This window comes from Molossus molossus, unplaced genomic scaffold (assembly GCF_014108415.1).
Source record: "Molossus molossus isolate mMolMol1 unplaced genomic scaffold, mMolMol1.p scaffold_m16_p_15, whole genome shotgun sequence".
NCBI lineage: Eukaryota > Metazoa > Chordata > Mammalia > Chiroptera > Molossidae > Molossus > Molossus molossus.
This window is the reverse complement of record NW_023425350.1, coordinates 79,609,076-79,621,811: the sequence shown is the minus strand read 5'-3', so window position 1 is coordinate 79,621,811 and position 12,736 is coordinate 79,609,076. Positions and strand designations below refer to the sequence as shown.

General features: G+C 44.2%; 1 protein-coding gene across 2 annotated transcripts in view; it reads left to right on the top strand.

Annotated features, from left to right (window-relative positions):
* The window catches only part of IL18R1 (interleukin 18 receptor 1), a 40,701-nt gene extending 28,350 nt beyond the window's left edge, over positions 1 to 12,351 (top strand). For both annotated transcript variants that reach the window (XM_036263349.1, XM_036263350.1), the window contains 4 exons: positions 465 to 604; positions 3,438 to 3,596; positions 8,867 to 9,025; positions 10,817 to 12,351. In XM_036263349.1, coding sequence (XP_036119242.1) covers positions 465 to 604; positions 3,438 to 3,596; positions 8,867 to 9,025; positions 10,817 to 11,172 — 814 coding nt within the window. In that variant the 3' untranslated portion in view covers positions 11,173 to 12,351. The remainder of the gene's footprint in view (positions 1 to 464; positions 605 to 3,437; positions 3,597 to 8,866; positions 9,026 to 10,816) is intronic.
* The last annotated feature ends 385 nt before the right edge of the window (positions 12,352 to 12,736 follow it).

Sequence of the window (12,736 nt, the reverse complement as noted above, 5' to 3'; positions counted from 1 at the left end):
TCTCGTCTTCTGGGGGTGGTGTCTGCGAATGATGTTTTAAATGCTGACAAAATGAAAATGATCTTTAGCATCACCCGTGCAATACAAACTTGATGTGGATGTCCCTATGCCGAGCACGTTGCAGTCCCGTCACCGCTGTGGAGGCCGCTGGAGCAGGGACACCGAGTCATTAGAAGGGGGACGAGGGGAGAATATTGTCTTGTATTTTTATCTTAGCACATTCCCTTCCAAGCACTTTAATGCTTGAAAGTCGCTGAGCATCCCCAGGGTTCAGAGGCTGCTTCTGTTGGCCCCAAAGCCTCCTGCAGGAGTGGGAGGGGCCGTGGCCCTCAGAGCCCCACGCGGACGGGAAGTGCGTGCGAGGGTCCACGGAGCCCCTCACTCTGTGCGGGCGGAGCCGCTCTCGTGGGCGGGGTCGCTGGCAGTGAACAAAGCCAGCAGTAAATTACTTTCTTCTCTTACAGGAGTTCCAAAGGCAAATGGTCTGTTTCAAGAATATTGAAAATTGAGAATATTAATGAAAAAAATCTCAATGTTTTTTATAATTGCACCGTGTTCAGCGAGAAAGGCATAGACACCAAAAGCTTCATTTTGTTGAAAAAAGGTTTGACAAATTTTATTTTGGGGTCTGTGGAAATTTTGAATGTGGCTGCTGAGGGACTCCTCAAAGATCTTTCCTCCCCCATTTTGTGCACCGGAGGCCGGGCTCCTGGGAGTGAACCCCTGTGTGAAGGTGCTTGGCGGGGGGCCGGCGCTCAGCCGTGCGGGAACCCTGTGCCCTGGTCCCAAGCAGAGCCTGACGCACAGAATTTCTCCCTCTGCCCTCAGTCATACTCCAATCCTGTGTACAAACCAGGGCCCCGAGCATGCAGGCGGGTGGACCTCGGCGACAGAGGGTCACGGAGCAGACAGGGCAGCTCTGGCACACCCAGAACAACCAGAGGGGCTGTGGCCAGCCTGCCTTAGCTGGGCAGTGGGCATGGGGGCCCCTGGGTGTGGTCATTCATTCAGTAACAACTGACCGCAGTCCCCCTTCTCTGGGCCAGTACCTGAACTTGGCAAGTGGACATTTGATGGCTCTGATCACAAGACTCTTAGTTTCTCAGTGTGTACCTGATGGAGCTTTCCAATGTCACCTTCATCCTCCGCTAAACAATACAACCCAGAACCTGTGGCCCAGTAACTGCCTAGAAATGGCTGTGACAGGCCCAAAAGTTGTCACGACTCATTCAGTACTCACTCCCAGGCGGGGCCGTCCACCCCTGGAGAGGCAGGGGAAGACTAGGCTCGGAGAGACAGAGGGTGTGCCGAGACAGAGAGACAGAGACAGACACACGGACAGGAGCGCTTGTGATGTCGGCTCGGGCGAGACCTGCAGGATGAGGGAGAAAGGCCGATGGCCAGGAGGCCCCTCCTGTGTGATGCCCTGCTTCCGTCTGCAGCGCACCTGGATCACCTACCTGTTCTGAGGCCGCAGTAGCTAACGTTCTTTATGTTTATTAGATGATAGGCTCTGTGCTCAGCTCTTACCACTATTTTACTTGATCTTTATAACAAACTTTTACAGGTGAAGCAGCTCACCTCACATCAAATAACAAGGAAAGATATCAGAAGGCAGACCATGAACTCTGAGATTCACCGGTTCACTCGGTGCTTATGTTCTACACCGACACAGCCGTGTTCCCACCTCACGTAGACACACATGCCTCGGTCTGGGGACATGTGAGGAGGAGGCTTTCGAGTCCATTATTTTAATTAATTAATTTTAATCCTCACCTGAGGATATTTTTGCATTTATCTTCACACACACACACACACACAGGCGGGGGGGGGCATCGATATGAGAGAGACGCATCAACTAGTCACCTCCCCCAGGACCCTGACCAGGGACGGGGACTGAACCACAACTGAGGTACATGCTCTTGACCGGAATTGAGCCTGTGACTCTTTGGTCTGCTGGCCGATGCTCTGACCGCTGTGCCAAACCAGCCAGGGCCAAGGGCATTGTTGTTGTTTGGTCCATAGCCTCGCCTGGGTTTCTGATGACTGCTGGCCACCAGCCACCTCTCCCGTCTTACATTAGCGCTCGACGGTTCTGTCCCTGCCGTGGGAGTTTTCACCCAGATCATGTCCTCTTTACTATGCACACAGATGTCACGGGCGGGGTCTCCACCCACCACATCCCTGCAGGCGTGTGCACCCGTGTGCAGGTGTGTGTTTGTGCATCTGTGTGGCCCCGCCTCAGAGAGGCAGACTATTCAGAGATGCGGGAGTCCCAGGGTCTGGCTTCTCCAGAGTTCACTCATTAAGCAGATGGGGCTGCTTCCTTCTCTCTGGTAGCTACTTGTGCCGGAGAGGTCATTCCTGGGTTTGTGCAGAGGCGAGGAGCTTGCGCATGGTGATGCTCTCTGACCCGGAGTTCCCGCGGCCTCCGGAGCCTGTGCTGGAGCGCCACACGCAGGAGGGCCAGCCTTGTTCACTGCGACACTAGGCATAGTTATAAACATTACAATTAATCTAGATATTGAGATACTATGAATTACAATTTTATGGACCTAGTGAACTGCTCATATATAGTGTTATGCAAGAAAGAGAGATACTATATGATTCCAACTAAGTCAATATTTTTAGGGAAAATAAAAACCTAAAATGAAATATATTAGCATGTTACATGCCCATTACCACATTGTAGGATGGTTGTTTAATAAAATAATAATTATTAATAATTTATTAAAAGAGTAAGATAATTATTTTATTATTTTACTCTTTTGTATTATAGTTTCCATAGTGAGCATAAACTGAATCAATCTAAGAAATGTAATTCTTCCCGAAGAGCACTTTTGTAAAAAGTATGCTGACATTATCAGAGCTGCGACAGAGGCTGTCGTAATACTGCTGGGCACTGTGTCACCTAATCTTCCCTCAGAAACAGCCCCGTGAGTGAAGCCAAGATTAGCATTAGCTTCTACTGTCATTTCCCCTTTGTATTGCAGATTAAGATCCTAAGAGTTAAGAGCATCAGTGCCATTTCCCAGGCACAGAGTGGCAGAGCTGCCTGGGAGCGGGTCCTGTCCACCAAGTGCTTTCTCGTCTAAGACCATGGGCCTCCGTCTGTGGTCACGATCGCTCTCTGACACTGACGTGTGGGTCCCTCTGGACCTCACCCTCCTGTTTTGCAGTGCGAGGGGTCGGGCTCCCACAGCAGGGACAGACTGCCTCACCGTGCTCTCAGCGCAGGCTGTGGACACCTCGTACACACGGGAGTAGAGAGACCATCGCTGCCAACCGGGAGCAGGAACTGGAGTGGCTCGTGGGGACGAGCCGGTGGGCAGTGGGCCATGCTGACGGCCCGGACTGAGTCCACAGTGCGTTGTGGAAGACGGTGGTAACGTTTCTTTGACTAATTATTCCCTTTTTTTTTTTTTTAATCTTTCTAGACCATCCCGATATCCCAGGCCATGTCTTCACGAGAGGAATGATCATAGCAATTTGGCTCTCTGGGGCAGTTGTGTGCCTAGTGATTGTGGGTGTCATTTACAGAGTTGACTTGGCTCTATTTTATAGACGTTTCATGGGAAGAGATGAAACGTTAACAGGTAACAGATATCGTAATGTTGGGATTTCGTATCCTATGGTTTTATTAGGAAGCCTAATAAAGAAACATTAATCTTCATCTTACTTTGATTCTGCGGTAGAGGTTTTCCACAGGAAGCGTTGCTGTGAGCTCATCATCCATTGTGAATGTTGTCTGTGCTGCCTTGTGCTGTGCTCACTTACACATCGCCAACGACTGCAGTTGTTCTGTGTATATGTGTTGTGTCCTCCTCAATGCCCCGTGACATGCTGGGCACCTGACACAGTGCACTCACCCAATAAAGCCATTTAAATGGAATTGATTGTGGGTCATTATTTTAACCTGGCAAAGGAGGCTGTGTGCTGTACCTGAAGCAACCCTGCCCTGGAAGCCAAAGGGCCCGGGTTCCAGGGCAGCAGGTCTGCCAGTCTTTACCTACTACTATTTCTATCTGCTGACTCTATGGCTCAGTTCCCCTATTTATTTTATTTTGCTTATTCATTTATTTATTTTCGGTTAGTCCTCACCCGTGGATATTTTCTCATTGATTTTTAGAGTAGAAGGGAGGGAAGGAGAGAGAGAAATGTCAATGTGAGAGAGACACATTGATTGCTTGCCTCCCACATGACCCTGACTGGGTCTGGGGATCGAGTCTGCAACCCAGGTGCACGCCCTTGAAAATAATCAAGCCCACGGCCCTTCAGTCTGCGGGTTGATGCTCTAACTGCTGAGCCAAAATGGACAGGGCTTAGTTCCCCTATATTTTAAAGGCAGCTAGAAGGATTTCATATAATTACTGAATTAATAAATCAGTCTAATTCATTGTACTTGCTTTCATTTGTGTGTGTATGTGTGTGTGTGTGTGTATGTGTAGGACACACATATTTCAAAGCTGAGTCTAAAAAATTGTACAATAGAAAGTTTTCCTGCAGCCTACTTATGCCTGTTCCCACCTCATCCGACCAACAGTGTATCTAAAGAAACACACATCTTACTTTGCTTGTTTCAAAACAAATGTTCTTGTATAATGCACACTCTTCTGAACTTTGCCTACTCTTTTTTGGATATCCTGTCATTATTAGTTTATCAAGTCTCTCATTATTTAAGTTTTATTTCTATGGATAAAATCCTACAGTTTTATTTTTGTGGATGAACCACTACTTATGTAGTCACCTTTTGATGGACATTTGGATTGTTGACAATCTTTGTTATTACAGAAATGGTGTGACAGATGGCTATCATTATTTCCTATGTGTGTAGTGTAATTGAAGGAAAAACTCCCCCCAGTGCAATTGCTGGAAATACAAAGTAGAGATACAGTTGTTATTTTGAAAGTTATTTTCAATTTGCTATACTGCCTACGGCTTTCACTGGCTGGGAGTGACTTCTCCCCATAGCCTTACCCACAACCTTCCAATACTTGCCAATCTGAACGGTAAAAAGTTGCCCTTCGATGTCTTTTTCATTTGCAGTTCACTTATTGTACAAGAGCGTGAGCAAATTTTCATTTGTTAAAGAGTCATTTGTATTTTCTTTCTCAAAGTACCCATTCATTTCCTTTGCCCATTTTTGTATTGAGTAGTTGGCTTTTCTTTCTTGCTTATTTCTAGGAGCAATTTACATTTTAAAGAGGTTAGCCTTTGTCTATAATATGGAATGCGAATATGTTCCCAGGTTGTAATTCGTTTTTTGACTTGGCTTATGTGAAATAGTCTCTGATGTATTAAAATTTATTCTTCCTCTTATGGTTTCTGGATTTCTCATAGTAGAAAGGGCCTCCTAAACTCAAGTTATAAAGGAATTCATATATATAAATATTTTTAACAGATTTCTTCACATTTACAACTTTTACTGATATATAATTAGCGGTTAATTAATTTAGTTTTGAATCTGCATGTGTGTGTGATTTTGCTGTGGAGACAGATGCGCCCACACACTGGGAGGTCTGGATTTTAATCCTCACCCAAGGCTATGTTTTCAATGGTTTTTTAGAGAGAGAAACATTGATGTGACAAACATCCATTGGTTGCCTCCCGTACACGGCCCAGCCAGGGATTGAACCTGCAACCTAGGTATGTGCTCTGACTGGGAATGGAACCTACAACCTTTTGGTGCACAGGACAATTCTCCAACCAACTGAGCCACCAGGCCTGAACCGAGGGGGTAGGTCTGTTTTGATCCCTTATCACAGGTCTCTACTTGCATAGACAAGTACATATCTCAGAATGGGCGTTCACTGATAGCTCTCTTTTTCATTTTTAATGAAGACTTTGTTTACCCCCCTATTGTGTTTGACCCAATTCGCAGGTAGTGATTCTAATTCTCATGTCTCGGCTCTCAGAACAGCAGTGCAGAGACGCCTGGAGATGTGCCCCACGGTACTCCCCTTACAGTGCGGTCTGTGGACAGAGACCGTGAAAAATGAATGGGGACACAGGTCCAGAAATGGAGATGTTTACATTGTAGCAAGTCTACATTGCTGCCCTATTCAAGAATGTGCTGTTACTGGTTTACGAAGGATTAGAAACGAAAGAAACCAATCAACCAAAAAACTAAAATTAAGTTAAAACAGGCTATTGGCCACACAGTGTCTGTCTAAGAAGCTCTAGTCTAATTGACTCTGTAGTTTCAAACACCCATTCATATGTTGGTCTCATTTATACGGAACCAAAAAAAAAAAAAAAAAAAAAGCATTAGCTTTCAAATTACTTATCTCAGGCACTTTGTCAGTTTTAAAGCCACAAAAACTTTCATTACTTGGGTTGAAAAATAAATTGTAATATAAATTAGCATATTTGCTAAACCAAGAAGAGAAGTGCTTAAAAAATGAATTTGAATTAATAGTTGAAAAACTAATTTTTCATGGGTAAGAGTAAAGCTATATCACAGGTATACCACAATATAAACTTGACTAGATTATCTTTCCAATTTATTGCAACTAGTTACATTCTGATAATGAGAAAAATATGCTTTTTAAAAGTTGTACTGATTTACTTCTTACACCTTGGTGTCCGTTTTCCTCACCAACACAATGATCAGATTGAGGGAGGCACCAGCTCTTACATTGATAACAGCTGTGTCTCACACGATCTAACATATTAGGAACTAGCTTTATTTATTGATTTATTTTAAAATTATCTTCATTGTTGAGAGTATTACAGATGTCTCCTTTTTTCTCCCATTGTTCCCCTCCACCCTGCTCCAACCCCCTACCCAGGCCTTCACCTAATATTGTCCAAGTCCATGGGTTATGCATATATGCATGTAAGTTCTTTGGTTAATCTCTTCCTGCCCTGCTCCCCTAACTTTTAACCTATCTTTGACATGCATGTTAATTTTGCAATTTTGACCAAAATGTCCTATCATTCACATGCATGCAATTCTGCAAAGCGGTTGCTTCACATCAATAGTAGGTTCTGACTCAAACTGCTGGACCAGAGAGCTACATGTAGAACTGAAGATTTGCCAGAAAGAGTGTTGAAAGTTTTGTGAACCCAGATCCTGTTTAAGAAATTAAGCCAGAATTTTGGGTCTAAATGATGTGGCGCCACACAGAAATAGAACCTAGAATGGTTTCATCTTATTAAATTTTAATGAAGGAGCCAATGATATTTAATCTTCAATTCAGTGGCATATTCATGAATCCCAATCAGAGACCCAAGCATAACTCCTCCGTCATGTAACTAGTGGCCATGGGGTCCGGACAAAGCACCCACTGCCCCCTTTGGCATCTGCTGACTCAGAATTTCCTTCGTTCAGAAAGCATGTTCAAAACCACTCCTTATTCTCTGACCAGATTATTTTGTTTGTGTTATACTTTCTTGTTGGTGCCAATGTGTTATTTGTAAACTTTCAACTTGTTGCATTTGTCTACTAAAATAGATTGGATGGAGGTAGAAGGAAAATGTATATAATTTTTAGTAACCCAGTTAGTAGAATGCACTTTGTTATTTAGGTAACGCATTCCTGTTGAGTTTGTCTTCTAGCCATTGGAATGCTGAATACTGCTTCATTATTAGGAATAAAATAGGAGCCAGATGTTATCAAGAAAACATCAATAGACTGGAAGTTTTTGTTTGTTTGTTTGTTTTTAATTTTTTCCCTTTATTAATTTTAGAGAGGAAGGAAGGGAGAGGGAGAGAGAGATAGAAAGATCAATGAGAGAGAACATCGATTGGCCGCCTCCTACATGCCCCCACTGGGGATTGGGCCCACAGCCTGGGCATGTGCCCTGACCAGGAATCGAATTGGCAACCTCTTGGTGCCTGGGTCAATGCTCAACCACTGAGCCACACCAACCAGACTAGACTGGAAGTTTTTGTATTGGCATTTAGTATTACATAATATTTTAAAGTATCATAGCATGCATCTCTATAGCATATTGTTTATTCCCACTCTCCAGTGTACATGTTCAGTGTTGTATGTTCTCAATTCAAATTTTATTTTTCAATTACAGCTTACATTCAATTTGCGTACAGCATAGTAGTTAGACAATCATATGCTTTACAAAGCCTCCCCCCCCCCCAATATTTCAAGTACTAAGCTGGCACTATACATAGTTATTATAATATTATTAACTGTATTCCCTATGCTGTATTTTACATCCCCATGACTATTCTGTAATAGCCAATTATATCATCGGTTTCCAGAGGGTCACTTTGAAGGTACACACTGGGATGGTGCTGGAATTAAATGATATGAGTAGAATAAGCCAAGGTGAGGTTTGCTCTCTAATGCTGGACCAAGGACATATTCGGGCTACTTGGTGCTCTGGTATCTTCAGATTCCTGTATTTCTCTGACCTGTCACTTAGTTTTCCATCCCTCTGTGGTGTCAAACAGTGGGAGTCTTCGTGTCCATGCTGAAAAGTAAAAATATTAACAGGTTGCTCAACTATCATATAAGCTTTGAGGATGCTATTTTTATCTTTAATAATAATTAAATTTATTCCGTTTTTGACATTTAAAAATTCAGAGATAAAGATTAATGCATACAAAAGAATCATAAAACCAAAGACTATTTGAGGGACCTTAGGAATTACCTAAACACTCTTGTTTTACAATTTGTTTTCTATCAAAAATATTTTTATTTTTTGGTGGCTTTATTGAGTGTAATTAATATACAAAGAATTACACATATTAATATGTACAATCTGATGCATGTGGACACAAGGATAGCATATTTAACCTTTCTTTTTCAATAATTCCATTTTTGTTTTTCATGACTTTCACTCAAATTTGAACTTAAACTTTTATTTGCTGACGAATTAAAAGAACAAACCTTGTTTCCTAGATGGAAAGACATATGATGCTTTTGTGTCTTACCTGAAAGAATGTCAACCTGAGAATGGAGAGGAGCACAGCTTCGCCGTGGAGACGTTGCCCAGGGTGTTGGAGGGACGCTTCGGGTACAAGTTATGCATCTTTGAGAGGGATGTAGTACCTGGAGGAGGTAAGCAAGGGACCGCTGGAGAGAAAACGAGTGAAGATTCTTTCTTTTTATCAGATGAATAACTTAGGCTAACCCTATTTCACTTAGAAACCAACAATGAAACAGGACCCTCTTGCCAGAGATAACCAGGTAAATCAATATAATGAGCGGCGAGCAAAGCTGACGAGCTGCTGTGCTCCTGGTGTGGCCTGTCTAGGGCCATCTCCTCACCGTTTCTCAGTTCTCTGACCTGGGGACGGCACCCAGCACCCTGCTGCCAGAACCTGGGTCAGGAGTGGTGTTACCATGAGGCCTGTGTCTGGACACGCCCAGTCGTTAAGAATACCTCTTTAGATAACACTTTGTACAGCAGAGCCCCATCCTAACTTAGTATGTGACCCTTTGGACTATAAACACAGAAGATGCTTGTTCTTTATTGTGTTGATATCAGGGAGAAAATTAAAGTAGGAAATAGGAAAGTTGGAAAAATAAAAGGAGATTGGTGGTTCATATCATATTTTACTTATGAAATTCCATTGTTAACTTAATATAGGAATGCAAATGGCCATAGCACATATCTTGAAGTCAAGTGCAGTTAGAATCAAAAGTATCTAGTGGCATTTGCAGGTTTTCCCTGAAGTCTTGCAGAGCAAACGTTTGAAAGTGGGCGCCCTGGGTGCTGAGGCGCCGCCGATGCCCTCAGAGTCGCCACCCTGTGGCCGCTTACCAACATTTACGAGCGCCATCCTCGTGCCCCATTCTGAGCGAGGCCTTGAAGACATGGCAGTAAATAAGAAAAGACTGTGCTTTTTCTCTCCGACCTTACAAGTTAGAAAGGGAAAATGTTACAAATTGGAAAGAGAAAAGATACTCCTGCGTAAGTATGAATAACTTCCCAAAAGGAGGAGCGTGCGAATTGTCAGGCGCGCGTATCACTGTGACATCCGTGTGTGAACTTTCTAAGTGCTCCGAGGGCACTGCTGCTTGCTTTACACCGATTTCCCTGTTTTACATTACTTCTAGCAGCCATTGAATAATGGATTTTTTTCTTAATTCCTAAATATCATAAAAATGAAGGAGGGTTGTCATGAGTCTTGGGTAAAACCTGTACTTGCAGAGGGACAGAGGCCTGGGGGGGCTGGCGACGCCGTGTCGCGTGGGCTGCCGCACAGGGGCGGGACCGCCGCCGGTCTGCTGGCCTTGCATTGGCTGCTTCGTAAGCCCCAGCAGCACGGGGGCGCTGGGACAAAGCTGTGTGACCTGTGGAACCTGGACACTTGCTGTCGGGTCCTTTACAGAAAAAGTTCACCAACCTCTGGTCTAAAATAGCGCAGGTTTTTCATTTTTCTTTCTAACCGATTTTAACGTGCTCCTCCCTACGTGCGGGGCAAGGTGGTGCCGCCGTTAGGAAGGAGTGCCCCACGCGGGCACAGGTGGTGCGGCCCCTGGGGGTGCTGCGGGCCACCTGTGCGGCTCTGGTCGCTCCTCACCTCTGCACTGCGGCTTCCTCCTCTGTAAGACGGGGTGAGCTTTTCTTATGGGGCCATTATGATGGTTAGATGAACCAATATGCCTAAAACAGTCAGTAGGTGGTGTGGCACAGAGTAAGTGATAAGTACTCATTATTATTTTTACCTAGATGATTGCTTTTAATAGGGATATTAAATTGAAAATAAATGGTTTGTCTTAAAGAAACCCTTATCTGTGAACATCAGATAATGCTGTTAAATAATACATTAGACTGGAGAATGATTTCTGTCTCATGCTCACCTCATCCATTCTTAAACCAGTGTCCACATGTTGCGTTTTCAGCGGTGGTTGACGAAATCCATTCACTGATAGAGCAGAGCCGAAGACTGATCGTCGTCCTCAGCAAGAGTTACATGTCTAATAAAGTCAGGTATGAACTTGAAAGTGGACTCCATGAAGCACTGGTGGAAAGGAAAATTAAAATAATCTTAATTGAATTTACACCCGTCAATGACTTCACATTCTTGCCTCAATCACTAAAGCTTTTGAAATCTCACAGAGTTCTGAAGTGGCAGGCTGATAAATCTCGCTCTTATAACTCAAGGTTCTGGAAAAATCTTCTTTATCTGATGCCTGCAAAAACTGTCAACCCATACAGAGAAGAATCCAAAGTCTTGCCTCTACTCCCACATTGCTGACCTTTAGAACAGCTGAGTGTAAGGAAGAACTCCCGACGCTCCGGAGACTGAGTGGATGAGCTGTTTATAACCAAGGGCAATGTTCAAAACCTTTCCTTCTCCGAAAGGCCTACCCCCAGTCCAAAGATGAAACATCATTAGGTTGCCAGGGATAAGACTGATCGCTGCGCTGTGGGGTGTGGTCCCAGAAGCCCCTGGGACTTTAAAGAAATGGGTCTCCTCTTTCTCCTTCATAACTGGATGTTGAGGCTGGGAATTACGCAAGATAACATGTGCCTCACCAAAAGGACACATCTTTAGGAGTTTAACCTAACAACTGAATGAAAGGATTCCAAGTTTATGAAGTGGCACTTTCAATGAGCCAGTAAATGACGTGGTACCTGGCATGGCCTTCGCCCTGACCTCCCACCTGCCTCCAAGCACCCGCCCAGAACCAGGGAGGGTGGCTGCTGGCAGGCGGGCTGCGTGCAGAGCAGGGAGAGGCGTGGCCTGTGTGGCAGGGCAGGCGGGCTGCGTGCGCAGTGGACCGCACCAGGCAGCAGGCCCGTGGCTCTGGGAACCCTGCGAGCCCTGCGCTCGCATGCTTAATTGGGCCGATTTGTGGGACTTCTTAAAAGCAATCCAAACAACTTTTTATTCTTCATGAGAAACACAAATTTGAATTCAAATAATTCTCTAGATCTTTCAAAATTGGTCAAAAAACATTTATTGATTTTACATAAATATTTACACACAGGGTGGGTGCCAGATCATATTAGCTATTAAGCAATGAAAAACATGATTGTTACTTGATTTTTTTAAAGCCACGTATTTACAATGCCTGTTGGAGGAAGCAGCAGGGCACCCCAGTTTAGTTTGAGCTGTGCAGCCCAGATACTTGAGCTCAGATCCCAGCTTTGCTACTTACTTCTGTGACCTCTGGGACCTTTCTACCTGACATGTGCCTCAGTTTCCTCACCAGTAAAATTAGAATTTATAACTATACCCACTTCACAGGGGTACTAAGTGAATAAGAAAAGTACCCACAACAGTTTTTGGCCCAGACTTAACATTCTGTGTTGTTTACTATTATTACTGTTAATTATGACTTACATAAATGTTGTTGTTGTCGTTTTTTTATTCTCACCCGAGGACATTTTTTCCATTTTTTATTCAGATAGAGCGGGAGTGAGAGAGGAAAAGAAACAGAGAAACATTGACGTGAAAGGGACACATCGAGTGGCTGCCACCCGCACAACCAACCAGGGCCGGGGACAAACTGCAGCCAAGGTACATGCCCTTAGCAGGAACCAAACCCCGTCTCTCTGGACCACAGGTTGATGCTCTAACTGCTGAGCCAAACCGGCCAGGGTTTAGATAAATGTTTTTAATCCTCATCCAAGGATATGTTTTTATTGATATTTTAGAGAGAGAGGAAGGAAGAGAGAAACATTGATGTGAGAGAGAAACATCGATCCATTGCCTCCCATACGCACTCCAACTGGGGATCGAACCCACAACCTTTTGGTGTGAGGACGATGCTCCAACTGAGCCATCTAGTGAGGGCTAGGTTGATATTTTAGCA